Source organism: Nyctereutes procyonoides, unplaced genomic scaffold (genome assembly GCF_905146905.1).
Source record: "Nyctereutes procyonoides isolate TBG_1078 unplaced genomic scaffold, NYPRO_anot_genome, whole genome shotgun sequence".
Classification (NCBI taxonomy): Eukaryota; Metazoa; Chordata; class Mammalia; order Carnivora; family Canidae; genus Nyctereutes; species Nyctereutes procyonoides.
In genome coordinates, this window is record NW_026575049.1 from 70,072,775 (window position 1) to 70,087,561 (window position 14,787).

Consider the following 14,787-nt stretch of genomic DNA (forward strand, 5'->3'; position numbering starts at 1 on the left):
CCCCTTGCCCTCCTGGCAACGCGTCTAGGCGCCTCCTGTCCTTGGACACCCGTGTGGGCAGGGGCCGCCTGCTACCCCACGACCCAGCTCTCGGGTTTGCCGTGGCGGCCGCTTGTTGGACCGCGTGGCAGGAGCACAGGGACACATACGGCGGACCCGTGGCTTGAGGTCCAGGGACGATGCTCTGGCAAGGCTCTGGCATTTGCACCCCACGAGGCCTCACGGTTGGGAAGGGAATAAAGAGAATTTGCTGAGCACAGAGCCCGTCGACGTCCCCTCGGAGCTGCAGCCACCGGCACGGGCAGCCGCGTCCTCCTGTGTCTGGTCGCTCCAGCCACAGCGAGGCAATGCCCGCCGCCCAGGGGCGCTTGACAAACACGGCGGGGACCAAAGAATGAACGTGAGATCTATTTTTTCAGAGAAGGCATCAAAGGATCGGCTTTTAAAGGCATTTCCCACATCACAGATTTTTTTTTTTTTTTTGAGGCAGCGATGCCCGCGGCCACTGGGTGGCCATCACAGGGAAGAGCGGGGCGGGGGCGGGGGCGGCAGGGAGGGTGGGCAGGACGGTCACGGTCCGTCCCCAGGGGCAGCCCGCGCTCCGGCCCGCGGCGCCCTCGTCACAGGGCAGCCTGGCCCCACCCCGGTCCCTGGTCCTCAAGACCTTCGCGTGCACGGACGGGGGAGCACACGGGGGCTCCTGCCTTCACTCCACGGTGCAGACCGGGCGGCGGCGAGGTCCTGGGCTGAAACCACCCCCCTCGGGGATTTGCACGTCGTCTAGTCATCATGACTGAAGAACAAAGGCTCCGGACCTTCCTGGAGCAAGTCGGTCGTCCTTCTGGGGCTTGGCTCCCCTTCGCGTCAGGCGGGGTTGGCATGACGCCCGAGGGTGCGACGCACGGAAAGCTGCAGGGTCTCCACGTGGAAAGTGAGGGCTCACACGGGGGACACGGGGATCGAGAACTTTCGCAAGTGCTTTCACGATCATCAGGACACGGAGGAAAAATACTCTTTGAAGACGCTGTGCTGTGAAGAGTGTGGATTGTCTGCTTCTCAGGAGCCAGCAACGCTCATTAATCGATGCCCCGCGGGAGGACGTGACAACGGCGCCAGCACCTGCGACGACGGCTGCGGCCGTCACGAGGCCCCAGACGGACAGAGAGTGACGGGCAAGGGCGCTCAGGCTCCATCTGACCCTGGCCCGAGAGCACTGATCCCGAGGGCTCACCTCATTCTCCTCTGCTGGCCCCCGAGGGAGGGCCGGACCCCAAAGCGGCCACGGGTTCGCTGCTGGTTCCCGTCGGTCTGGAGGACGGGCCGGGGACACGTGACTGCACGGGAGCGAAACAGGTGCAGCCGCATTGCTCCCGCGTCATGCAAAGCCCGGAGGCGCGGCGCTTCCCATCTCGCGCTGATCCTCTCGCGCAACCCAAGGCCGACAAGAGGATCTAACTCCCCCTGATTTCTGCCCTGAGCGTGAGACCACGTTTACCCTAAGCTAAATTTGGTTTCAGTTTTGTAGCGCCTGAGATGCGCGACTCAAACGGGCCGGTTCCCGGCTGTTGACACCCATCAAACCCTTCGCGAGCCCGCGGCGGCCTTGGGTGGCCCTCCCGCCGGCCGCTCCCCGGGTCCTTCGTCGTCCGCCGTCCAGGGGCCCGTGAAGACAGCTTGGGGTTAGCGGCTGGGGAAGTGCAAGCGAAGCCGTCAGCCCTTGGGAACAAAGATTAACTTCTGCTGGGGGGGGGGGCGGCAATGTGTCTGCTGAGTGTGCGCGGCCGGGCGGGGACCCCACGGGGAGAGATCTCTGGTTGGGGCAGCTCCGTGGGCGGGAGGCCACATGCCTGCGGGGAGGACCTGGCTCCTCGGGAGAGTCGGGCCCTGCCTGGGCTGGTCCGAGGCTGTGGGCGCCTGCAGCCCCCTCCGGCCTTCCGCCCGGGGCTCGGCGCGGTGCACGGCGTCCCCACGGGGGCGGCGCACAGCCAGGCAGTGGCGGTGGCGAGAGCACTGGGCCGGGCGGGCGCCCAGCAGACCCACGCTCCGGTGCAGGCTTCGCCACCAGCGAGCCGCGCGGCCGTGGGGGAGTCTCCTGATTTCTCCGGGGCAGCCGTAGACGGAGGGCTTGGTCGCGCGATCTCCAAGTTCGCCCTCAGAGGGTGGTCCAGGGTCCTCGCCTACCCCTCCTTGGCCCTGCGCCTCCGGGGACAGAGATGGGAGAAGGGAAGGGGTGAGGGGAGAGGGTGCGGATGGGAGCCGAAGCTGCTACCAATCAGGACTCCACCTTCTCCTTCTTTTTGCTCTTTTTCAGGAAGGACGGGGTTCGGAATTTCTTCTTCTTTTTGGAGGGAGACTTGGAGGGTGAGCCCTCCGGGGACATGGGGCCGCTGGTGACCGACTCGGTTTTGTCCTTAGAGGTGTCGACATCCGTGTCGGCCGTGGTGGTCATCTGGCTCAAGCCCTTGCTGAGGATGTCCTCTGGGGTCGGCTCGTCCTCCCTGCCATTGACCACCACTCCTTCCGGCTGCGTTGCTTCAGGCTCTGCGGTGCCTTCGCTTGTTTCCGTCTTCGCACCTTCTAGAAAAAGACCAAAAGATACGACCCATGAGAGTTCGATCGGGTGGGAGTTTCCACGCGGGGTTAACAGAAGCATTTCTAGGCGACTCTATAAAATAAGTCTAGAGCCACGGGAGGGACGGGCCGACGCCGTAGGGCCGAGGGCTGGGCAGGGTTCTCGCCCACCCCCGGGCCCCGGGCAGCTCTGACACTCTGGGGTCGCGTCTACAAACGGACACAGGTAACGGGGTCCGGAGGTGACGGGGGCCCCGCTTTCCTAGGCACAAAGTGAGGGGACAGACCCAGGTGAGGAGAGAGGCCCCAGGACCGCGGAGAGCAACTAAGAATCGCTGTGAGCGGTTCACGTTCACCAGTGAAAATACAGAAATGGCATTTTTAAAAAGCTTTCGCTTAAATTCCGGTTAGTTGAAATGAAAACGCCGGGTTTTCGTACCCGTTTCACGTCCTAGGCCAGGGAGGGACTTTTGGACAAATGGAGAGCGTCTCCCCAGGTGGCCCAGAGGGGAAGGCAGAGGGAGGATGGGAGTCCCCGCCACGCGGACCCGCGTCCCGAAGGGGAGATGCCGGTCGGCCCACCCCAGCAGCCGCCTGGCGGGCTCCGTGGATCGCGGCCGTGCTCAGAGCCGGAGCTGCTCAGACCCGAAATGGAGCTCCCGCCCGCCCTCCCCGTTCCCAGTGTCCCCTCACTCTGCTTCCCTGGAGCTTTGAAGTGTCTGGGTGGGGAGGGAGCGTGGGGGTGCACGACTGGAGAGCGGAGGAGCTGCCTGATGGGATGGGGTGGGGGTGCACCCGCCGCGCCCCTGGGGTGGGGGCACTGGATGAGATGACGCAGGAGGAATGAAGGGCTGACGGGAGGACTTCCAGGAAAATCAGGATTCTCAGGGGTAAAGGCTGGAGAAATGTGTGGTTACCTGGGACGCGGGGCAACGAGTGTCTGTCTGGGGGCAGGTGGGATGGGCTAGTTTGACTGGCACGGCCTCCCCACCCGGTGAAAGCCAGCGCCCCCGATGGCTCCCTCTCAGCCCCGACACGGGTCCTGGCCCCTGTAGGGCCGACCCCAGCCGCTCCCTCCAGGCCCCGGACGCCAGCGGCCGTGCCCCCGCCCTTCCCACCGTGGGCTCCCACGCCCCCACCCACCGGCTGTCCTCAGCGGCCCTCCGGTCGGCCCCAAGCAGACCCTGACCCCTGACCCTGAGCTTGACCGGCCCTAAATCTACTGCCAATTTACCCATTTTTCACTTTCATGTGTCATTTTTTTTAAGAGGACAGAACTGTTTGTGGTCCCCCGCAGCTCCGAGGAAGTCCACGGAGTGGCCGCAGGCGGGGGAGCTGGAGGAGGCCCAGGAGCTTCTGCTCCAAGGGTCTGGGGAGCCGCACTCCTGCGCCCTGGGCGGCGGCACACACAGGCGGTGCTCCGGCCACGTGGACGTGGAGACAGGGAGCGACTCCGCCACCCCGTGTCCCAGGGGCCCGCAGCCTCCCTGCCGGGCACCTGCCGAGCACGCCACCCTGGACGCTCCAACCGGGCACGGCCACCCAGCGGACCCCGCGGCCCAGGGTGCCGAGGTCTGGGGAGCAGCTCCCCCGCGCCCCGGGACCCAGTGTCATCCACCCCGCGGAGCGACCCACGCCTGCTGCGTGACGCGGGCCCGTAGCCTCTCACGCCGAGCGCAGCCCGGGAGGGCGACACACTCACGGGGCCAGGGCCGTTCCGGGATCATGGCTCTGCTGAGCCCAGGGACAATGCTCTGGATGGGCCCGCAAGGACCCGGGGTGGCGGCCCCCACGCCGCAGGCTCTCTAGGTGACTCATCTGTGATGGCAAAATAGTAGGCGACGGAGCCCGTGTGACACTGATGCTGGGCTGACCCTCAGGAGGCGCAGGACGTGCTCTGGACGGGCCACGGGGACAGGGGGTCAGCAGGACAGGGGCGGCCCGGCAGGTGGGGGGAGGGGGGACGGACACGCCCGACACAGAGGAAGAGGCTGGGACGGAGCGTCCTTCACGGAGGCCGAGGGGCGGGACACAGATGGGGGACACTGAGGGGTCAGCTGGGGGACATAGACGGAGGACACTGAGGGGTCAGCTGGGGGACACAGACGGGGGACACTGAGGGGTCAGCTGGGGGGACAGAGACGGGGGACACTGAGGGGTCAGCTGGGGGGACACAGACGGGAGACACTGAGGGGTCAGCTGGGGGGACACAGACGGGGGCACTGAGGGGTCAGCTGGGGGGACACAGATGGGGGAATACTGAGGGGTCAGCGGGGGGACACAGACGGGGGACACTGAGGGGTCAGCTGGGGGGACACAGATGGGGGACACTGAGGGGTCAGCTGGGGGACACAGACGGGGGACACTGAGGGGTCAGCTGGGGGACACAGACGGGGGACACGGAGGGGTCAGCTGGGGGGACACAGACGGGGGCACTGAGGGGTCAGCTGGGGGGACACAGATGGGGGAATACTGAGGGGTCAGCGGGGGTACACAGACGGGGGACACTGAGGGGTCAGCTGGGCGGGCACAGACGGGGGACACTGACGGGTCAGCTGGGGGACAGAGATGTGGGGACACTGAGGGGTCAGCTGGGGGGACACAGACGGGGGGCACTGAGGGGTCAGCTGGGGGACAGAGATGTGGGGACACTGAGGGGTCAGCTGGGGGGACACAGACGGGGGCACTGAGGGGTCAGCTGGGGGACAGAGATGTGGGGACACTGAGGGGTCAGCTGGGGGACAGAGATGTGGGGACACTGAGGGGTCAGCTGGGGGACAGAGATGTGGGGACACTGAGGGGTCAGCTGGGGGGACACAGACGGGGGGCACTGAGGGGTCAGCTGGGGGACAGAGATGTGGGGACACTGAGGGGTCAGCTGGGGGACAGAGATGTGGGGACACTGAGGGGTCAGCTGGGGGACACAGACGGGGGACACTGAGGGTCAGCTGGGGACAGAGCTGGGGGACACTGAGGGTCAGCTGGGGGACAGAGTGGGGCACTGAGGGGTCAGCTGGGGGACAGAGATGTGGGGACACTGAGGGGTCAGCTGGGGGGACACAGACGGGGGCACTGAGGGGTCAGCTGGGGGACAGAGATGGGGGACACTGAGGGGTCAGCTGGGGGACAGAGATGTGGGGACACTGAGGGGTCAGCTGGGGGACAGAGATGTGGGGACACTGAGGGGTCAGCTGGGGGGACACAGACGGGGGGCACTGAGGGGTCAGCTGGGGGACAGAGCTGTGGGGACACTGAGGGGTCAGCTGGGGGACAGAGATGTGGGGACACTGAGGGGTCAGCTGGGGGGACACAGACGGGGGGCACTGAGGGGTCAGCTGGGGGACAGAGATGTGGGGACACTGAGGGGTCAGCTGACCCAAGCAAAAGCAAGCTGAGATCCACTCGTTTTGATGAAGCCCTTCCCCGCCCCGCGGTAAGTATTGGGGTGAGGAAGCCGCCCGCCTCACTCACTACGGAGACAGGTGTTCAGAATCGGGGACCCTCTGTTGATGAAGCACAAAGGGGCAGCGATCGGGCGACGGGAGACGGCTGCCGACGCACGGTGAGGCCAGGGAACGCAGCGGCCGGGGCACGTCGCTTGGAGCCCTGGCCCCGAGCAGACGGCGTCCTCGGGCGGCACCGGGACCGCGCTCGAGGCGGCGACCCAGCCGTGGAGGGGGCCGGGGGGCTGCAGGGCGCACGGCGGTCACCCTGTTCCGGACACGGAAGATGTCATCGGGCCACCAGCCCTGTTGGGCAGCCCAGCGCCGAGTCCGGGGCCCCGGGGAGGACGGCCCCCGCTCCGGGGGGCTCACGGAGCTCGGTCGAGACCCTTGGGTAATCTCGGGGGCACAGGCCGCAGCGGGGCCGTTACCCGCCGTGCGCAGCGTTCATCGTGACCCCGGCTGGATCTTACCCTTAAGTGTTTTTATTCTTTCTTTCATTGTATTTTTAGATTCCATTTGTTACGCTCTCAACGACAGCCTCCCTCTAAGAACCCTAAGAAGGGAGAATACCTTGACAGACAAGTAAACTGAGGCACAAAGATGCTCCGATCTCCAGGCGGGCCTGGGCCTAAACGCTCTGGGCCAGCACGTGCGCAGCGGTTCTCAGCCCGGGAGGGAGCGGGGCCGGCACGTTCTCCTCTGCCCCGGCCCGGACCGCTGGGGGGGCCAAGGGGCTGCCGTGCTGGGGCCCAGGCCGCTGTCGGGGGTGGGAAGCCCCCCAGGTGGCTCCAACCTGCCGAGGTCCCAGGGCTGCGCAGGATATCGTCAGCCTAACCCGGGAGCTTCTGGAAACAGCTCAGCTCCCACCGCAGACCTTCCGCCCAGGACCTTCGTCTTCGTGAGATCCCGGGGACCCCCACCCGCAGTGAAGCCTGAGCCCCGGGCCGGTGCCCCCAGAGGGACCACCAGCAGCCTCGGGGGTCAGGGGTCGGGAGGCCGCGCGCCAGCCATCAGCTTCCTCATCATCCCGCAGGCGGGGACGCAAGTTTTAGGCCGCGATGTCCCGGCTCGTGAAGGAAAGAAGCTTAACTTTGGTGGCCCCGGTCTCAGATCCCAGAAAGCCCCCGGGGCCCCCCGCGGAGCCCGCCCGGCCGTGGAGGCGCCTGGTCCCCTCCGCTCACCGTCTGCAGACCTGGAGGGAGACACCGCGGGGCTCTTCGTCTCCGACCGCGCTGGGCTCTGGGCCGCGGACGCTGGAGCCGACCCCGGAGAGCCCGGGCCCTCCGCCGGGGTCTCCTTCTCCCCTGAAAGCACAGAAAGCCGCCTCAGGGTGGGCTCAAGCGGAGGAGAGGAGGGCAGACAGGGGACACCCACGGGTGCTTCTTCCTCCTCGCTGACCCCACAAGCCTCTAGGAGTCTGTCCGACATCCCGGGGGAAGGCAGACGGAGGAGGGAGTTGGGGTCCCCGCAGGTCTCCCAGGGCGGCGTCACCCCGACGGGACCACGGGGCCGCAGGTTTCCCGCCCACGGTCTGGGTGCTCGGAGCTTCTTTATCTGACTTCACGTTCGGCCCAATAATCCCCCGGGGATAGAAAGCACCCCGTTTTCTCCCCACTTTTTCAACCGTCACACGAGCACCCTGAGCCCGCCAGGCAGGGCCTGCTGGGTGCCCGGAAGGCGCCGAGCCCGCATGGGGAGGGGGCGTGACCAGGGCTGCGCCTGGGAGGACGCAAGCCGGCCGGAAGCTGACGTCTCCGTGCCTCGGCCCCACGTGCTCTTGAAACACGGGGCGGGTGGGGTGAGTGAGGGGGGACGGGGCTGAGATGGCAGTTCTGGGGCCGGAGCCCGGGGGGGGGGGAAGCTGTGCCAGGCGGGGACACGGGTGTGACCGCGAGCACGCAGCCGCCGTGATGGCACGTGTGGGGTCGACCTGAGACTCGGGCCGGGCTGCGGATCCCACAGTGAAGGAGGGGTGAGGGGGCCACGGGAGGCCGCTGGCGGGCGTCCCCCTGCAGGCAGGCCGGCTGGTGCCCAATGCAACGGGTCCGCCGTGGGCTCCCCTCCTGTCACCCCCCGTCACAGCGGATGCTCTGGCCCCAAGCGCCCCTGCGGCCCCGTCGCACGCCCGGCAGGCCCGGAGGGGCAGCACCCGTCACCCCGGGGCCCCTCACCGTCCAGCTCCAGCGTCTTCCGCTCCACCTCCTTCTTGTACTCCTCCAGGTCCTGGTCCGTGAGCTGGCTGAAGGGGTTGGGCGCCGTCTCCTCCGCGTCGTCTTTGGTGTCCGCGTCGCCCTGGGCCGCCAGCTGGCTCTCCGTGGACTGAAAGTCAACCACAGAGCGCGTGTCGCCCCCTGAGCGCCGCCGCGGGGCCCGGGCCCAAGCTTCTGTCCCTCCCGCAGCTGCCGGTGCTCTCGCTCCTGGAAACGGCAGGGCCCCGGGCCTGGGGCGTCCGCTCCCCCGCTGCCTCCCCCCACCCTGGGGTCTCTGCCGCGGCCCCGACGGATGCGGGGAGCCCGCCCTGTGCCCCGGAAAGAAAGGCGAAGGATGCGCCCAAGCAGAAGAAGACGCGTTTATTGCAGCCCCGCGGGTCGCCCGCGCCGTCCGCATGCACAGCCGCAGCCCCACAGCCCTGCAGCCCCGCAGCCCCGCAGCCCTGCGTCCCGCCGCCGGCCCAGCGCCACCCCCCCCCCCCCAGCAGCATGAGCCACAGCACAGGCACGAGGTCAGCGCAAGACACAGCGGCTTCAGCGTCGGTCCGGCGGTTAGTCCTGCTCCGCGCACGGCCGTAAGTCACAAGCGAGCCAAGGTCCTGAGTCCTGGATCTTCGGGGCCGGCGTCGCGGGTCCCTGGGGGCACTGCGGAGCCCCCGGCTCGGGGGAGCTCACAGCCGGGCCTCGCGGGAGCCTCCGCAGTCCTCTGACCCCTCGGTCCCTTCTAATGTGGGCCTCATGCTGGCCTTCGAGGGCGCCGTGCTCCGAAGCCGGGGAGCAGCCAAAGAGCGCAACGCTCAAAGGACGCGAGCCCCTGCAGGGCCTGCGCCGGCCTCCGGGCCACCTTCCCTGAGACGCCGCGGCGCCCCCAAGGGACCCGCACCCCGGCCCGTGTTGAGGACTCACCGCCCCGCTCTGGGGGCGCAGGAACTCCGACTCCCCACCCCGGCGCGTGGCGGCCGGTGACCCTCACGGCGCCTGCACGGCCCCTCCCTGTGGCTGCAGCCTGAGCTCAGCGGCCTCCATCTGCTCCGGGGGCGGGCGGAGCGGGTCCTGTGTCCCTCCCTCCTGGCCGCCCTCGGGGTAATGGCTTGCGACACAAGCTGCGCCTCTGACCCTCCCGCCCTTCCCTACGCACTGGCCCCGGGTGGCCCCATCTCGGCCCCGGAGCGACTCCCTACGTCCTACTCTACATGGGTGTGGGGGCTCCTGGCCAGCCTGAGCGTGCACCGTCCTCACACACGTGCCCCTCCTCTGCGAGCACATGGACGTCCCCCAGCGCCACGGCTGGCTGCTGCCGTGTCCACGCGCAGAGGCCAGGAGCACCGAGGGCAGGCCGGCCGGGAGCAGCTGGAACCGCCAGCCGCGCTCCCGCGACGCCCACTGGGCAGGAGCCGTGGGGGCCGAGCGGGGTTCCCTGGGTCAAGCTTGGAAGTCAGCGTCACTGCGGGGCGGGCGGGCGCTGCTCCCGCCCCGGCCCCACGCCGGCCCTGGTCCTCACAGCGTCCGTCCTGCAGCAAGAGCGGCAGCGCCCAAGATCACGGACAAGGGTGGGCCTGAGGACTCAGGGGTCCCGCCGCCCGGCCTCGGGCACTGAAGGCCCCGAAGGCGAGCACGCTTCCCCTCCGGGCAGGGGCGGCTTCTGCTGTACCGGGCTTCGGCTCTTCTCGGCAATGACGCTCGCCAGGAGCTGGGACTGAGGCCCCGCTGACTTCACGTCCTGTCGGTTTTGTTCTCGAATCTGCGGGCAAGGGAAGAGAGAGTGAGCTAGCGGCTGCTCGTCGGGGGCGCCGTCGAGGGCGCCGGGGCCCAGGGCTACAGCCGTCCCCCGGGGCTGGAGGCCCGTGTCCCCTGGGAGGCCCTGTCGGCGAGCGGAGCCCATGAGCGCCGGGAGCCGCCGCGGGGGTGCAGGCCGAGGCGAGGTGCACCCTGGGGGGCTCGGTCTACCGAAGCCCCCGAGGGGTCTCCTCACTGCGCCGGCTTCCGGGAGCCACGACTCTGGAGCCTGGGTCTCTCCCTGGGGAGGCACCGTCACCCAAGCCCCGCAGACGGTCCTCGGACCACCGACCACCGTCGCATCGCCGCTCCACGGGCCTGTCGACCTCACGCGGGCTCGGCTACGCCCGGAGTCTTTAACACAAGAAACAGAGCGAGCGACTCGTGGAGGGTGAGAAATAAATACAAAGGACCGTGGCACTTTGAGGATGAGCCCAAAGGGGACCGGCATAAGGTCCGCGCGGACTCGAGGTGGGCTCAGGCAGCGTCTCTAGGGCCGGGGTCGCCGGCTACCACCGCCCGGAGGGTTCTTTCTCGTCAGAGGGCCTGGGCACATCCTGGCGCTCGGCTCGTACCTGCGGGGCCTCAGGCAGTGCGGCTCGGGCGAGGGGCGGCGGGCTGGGCAGCTGCCCTTACCTTGTTCCGCATGTCCAGAACCTCCTGGGGGTCGGTATAGAGAGGCACAAACTGGTTGGGGTTCTCGATCCGTATGGGCATGCCGCTGCTGGACTTGTCCACCTCGTCGGCCTTCATCCACTGCAGACACACGAGACCGGGGGGTGAGGCAGAGGCGTAAGGTCCGCACGCCGCCCCACGGCCCACCCGAGGTCTGGCCGGGCGGCCCACGGGGATGGTCAGCAGGCCCGCGCACGGACGCTCCCCGCCTGGGCCTCCTGCAGGGCTGGCCGCCTCCCGGAGCAGAGACGGGCATGGGGGGCCCAGAGCAGAGAGGGGCATTGGGGCCCTGGAGCAGAGACGAGCATCGGGGCCCGGGGGCCAAAGGGCCCGGCCTGCGGTGGGCGGCAGCTGGAGAGCCGGCTCCGCACCCTGACCCCCGGCGTGACGGGCAGGCAGCCGCCCGAGCGCAGAGTCCGGTGACTTACCGGCTTCAGATTCTATGCACTTGCTCAGAGCGGGGCGGGGGCGGGGAGGGGGAGAGGGTCCCAAGCAGACTCTGCGCTGAGCACGCAGAGCCCGACACGGGGCTGGGTCCCTCAACCCTGAGGTCACGACCTGCGCTGTGGTCGCCAGCTGGGAGCCTGACGGACGGAGCCACCCGGGGCCCTGGCTTATGATTGCACTTTGCAGGGCTTTTTTTTTTCTTTATTTATTTTTTAACAAAAGCCTATTCTCTTTGGCTCCTAGATACTTTAGTGTCAACAACATCAGATGAAGAGCCAACGTGTCCGTGAGTGTGCAGGAGCCCGAGACGGAGAAGGGGCGTGAGCGGGAGACTACGCAGGAGACCGCAGCATCCCGCCCACCTCCTGGGTTTGCATCCGCAGTCCAAATGCTGGACGCCCGGGACCTCCCCAGAAGCCCCGTGAGGGGGGCAGGAAGCAAAAGCCTCGTGCTCCCGGGTGTTGTGCAGTGGGGAGCGAGGGCCGGTCGGCCCCGGAGGGAGCTGCTCCCCAGGACCCCGGCCCAGCGCAGAGGTGCGGGAACAGGGACAGAGCCCCGGGGGCGTGAGCCCAGTGGGAAGCCCCATGGGAATCTGACCCCAGCCCCAGGCTTAACCAGAGGCGGGGCCAGGCCCCCGTCCGCCCGCCGTCCCCCTTACTGTGGTCTTGGGCCGCGGGCTGCCCATGCTCCTCTGCACCTCATCAGCCACGTTGACCCGCAGGTAGGTGTTGGGCGTGTTGAGCCAACGGGTCTTCTCCTTCTGCTGCTTCTGGGCGTGCTGCCGCAGGGCGGGCACCGGGGCGCCGTCCTCCTCAAACACGAAGGCCGTGACGGTGGCTGGGATTTCCACCTCGCTCTTGTGTTTGGTTTTCTCTTGAACAAAGGGGTAGCGGTAGGTGTAGCCTGTTCTGTAACCCTAGAAGGGACGGGGGCACGGCCACTTACCGTGGGGAGAACCGTCCCCCCGTGCACGGCTCCCACACGCTGCGCCCCCCCCTTCTCCAGGACTTGGTCTCCATCCCAGTCTGCGCCGTGCGCCCCGTGCCCCGGCCCCAACCTCCTTCCTCCTTCACCGGGGGGCTTCCCAAGGCTGCTGCCTGCACCCTCAGAGCTCCCGCGTGCTCTGCACTGCAGGATTTTTAAGAGTTTCCAGTTGATTCCAACAGTCAGCCCTCGTTTTCCCGACTCCCAGGTCTCTAAGCCGTTTACTTCTCCGAAGCCGAAGGTCCGGCTCAGGAACACCCGCCCCCTGAGCGAGGAGGGGCCGCTGCGCACTGGGAACGGTCATCTGGACAGCTCCTGACCCGTCCTCCTTGGCTTTGCCTTTTTTGTTTTTTAATTAAGGAGGCATTAAAATATTTTTCTGATTATAAAGAAAATACAGACCTGTCTAAAAAAACCAGGCAATATGGAAAAACATAAGAAAAAAGTGGGTTTTACACGAAAATCTCATCCCCAGGGACGAGCACTAAAAATCTCTGCGGTTGGGCTGCTCGGGTGGCTCAGTGAGTCAAGCCTCTGCCTTTGGTTTGGGTCGCGATCCCAGAGTCCTGGGGCGGTGCTCTGCGTGGGGGGCTCCTAGCGTTAGGATGAGAGGGAGGGAGAGTGTATAAAAATATACATGTTCTTTTTTTTTAATTTTTATTTATTTATGATAGTCACAGAGAGAGAGAGAGAGAGAGGCAGAGACACAGGCAGAGGGAGAAGCAGGCTCCATGCACTGGGAGCCCGATGTGGGATTTGATCCCGGGTCTCCAGGATCGCGCCCTGGGCCAAAGGCAGGCGCCAAACCGCTGCGCCACCCAGGGATCCCCAAAAATATACATTTTCAATTTTAATATCATAACTGTCAATGCTCGTCATCATGGTTCCAGACTTTCCCACCATGCTCGGTTAGTTGTTTCCCAACAAAAGAGCATCAAACGTATAAATCCGTTTTTAAATATCTAGGAGTCTCTTTCATGTTATAAATTTTTGATAAATCAGGAATTCTTCTGGCCGAAAGAAATGATCTACCTTATTTATTTCCCAAAGGCCTAGCAGTCAGTCCTCCTCCTCCTGCTTCATAAGATGCCTACTTGCCCTGTGTTAAGCCCCCATATATTTAGGATCCGTTTCTGATTCTCTGTCCCACTGCTTCGCCTGTCCATCCTGCACTGGGGCTCCGCTCTTTAGTTGCTAAAACTTTTTCACGCTTTACCATGTGATGGGACAAGTATCCTCAATTACTCTTCTTTTCATAGGGTTTTCCTGGCCACTCTCAGTTCCACTTGGGAAAACATGTTTGCAAAGTCCTTCTGTGCTCCCCTATCATTGAAGGGTTACATTGAGGTCATTGATTTGGAAACGGGACCTCTTAACCCTATGGAATTATTTTTTTCCGATTTTATGTATTTATTCATGAGAGACAGAGAGAGGCAGAGACACAGGCAGAGGGAGAAGCAGGCTCCACGCGGGGAGCCCGACGTGGGATTCGATCCCGGGACCTGGAGTCACAACCTGAGCCCAAGGCAGATGCTCTACCACTGAGCCACCCGGGTGTCCCCACCTTATGGAATTTTCTAACCAAGAGGAAACTGTGTCTCTTCACTGAATTCAGGCTTCCTCTGACATCTACTGGTAAAATTTTATGGTTTCCTTTAAATCAGTTCTGCTCAATGTTTTATGGTTTTTCTGCATTTGCAAATAGGGCTATTTCCTCCCATTACTGTATTTTCAAATATATTATTATATGTTAAGATGCAAAAAAAAAAGCTACCACTTTTTAAAATGCATTTTCATAACTGACTACTTAAAAATGCACTCATTATTTCTAATGTTTTTGTCTCCGTTGACTCTTGGGGACTTTATAGGCGTGTAACCATAATACCTATACAGACAAGTAATTTTGTTTCCTTTTCAATATTTATTTTATTTTGATGCTTCACTATTTCAGATCGTGTTCCAGTATTATTCTAGAACAATATTAAAAGTGCTGACAGCAAGAATCATTATTTTGTTTCAAAATTAGTGGAAATACGTCTAGTGTTTCACCAAGATATTGGCTCTTGTCCCGAGAAAAAAAATTAATCATGTTAAATAAGTGTCCTCCTCTCTTAACAGCTATTATTTTATTATAAATGGATACATTTTCATCAAATAACCTTTTTTTAAAGATTTTATTTATTTATTCATGAGACACACACAGAGAGAGGCAGAGACACAGGAGGAGGGAGAATCAGGCTCCATGGAGGGAGACCGACGCGGGACTCGATCCCGGGACTCCAGGATCACGCCCTGGGCCAAAGGCAGGTGATAAACCCCTGAGCCACCCAGGGGTCCCCCAAATAACTTTTTTTTAGATTTTATTTATTCGCGAGAGTGAGAGAGAGCAAGCATGAGTGTGGTGGGAGGGTGCAGAGACAGCGGGAGAGGGAGAGAAGCAGGCTCCATAAGCAGGAAGCCCGATGCCGGACTCGATCCCGGGACCCTGAGATCATGACTGGAGCCGAAGGCAGACACCTACCGACTGAGCGCCCTGACCCTGTTAGAATTATGTTATGTTCCACGTCCTACTTTCATTCTCTGAAACAGCTTATTTACTTATTTATTTATTTATTCATTTATTTATTTATTTATTTATTTATTTTCCTGAAACAGTTTAAATGGCAGAAGAATTATCT

General features: G+C 63.8%; 1 protein-coding gene across 2 annotated transcripts in view; it reads right to left on the reverse strand.

The window, feature by feature from the left end:
- Window positions 1-395: 395 nt before the first annotated feature.
- ADD2 (adducin 2) overlaps window positions 396-14,787 on the reverse strand; it is an 88,236-nt gene continuing 73,844 nt past the window's right edge. For both annotated transcript variants that reach the window (XM_055329392.1, XM_055329393.1), the window contains exons 11-16: window positions 11,784-12,041; window positions 10,640-10,759; window positions 9,879-9,968; window positions 8,189-8,336; window positions 7,199-7,321; window positions 396-2,577 (exon numbers count right to left, since the gene is read on the reverse strand). In XM_055329392.1, coding sequence (XP_055185367.1) covers window positions 2,273-2,577; window positions 7,199-7,321; window positions 8,189-8,336; window positions 9,879-9,968; window positions 10,640-10,759; window positions 11,784-12,041 — 1,044 coding nt within the window. In that variant the 3' untranslated portion in view covers window positions 396-2,272. The remainder of the gene's footprint in view (window positions 2,578-7,198; window positions 7,322-8,188; window positions 8,337-9,878; window positions 9,969-10,639; window positions 10,760-11,783; window positions 12,042-14,787) is intronic.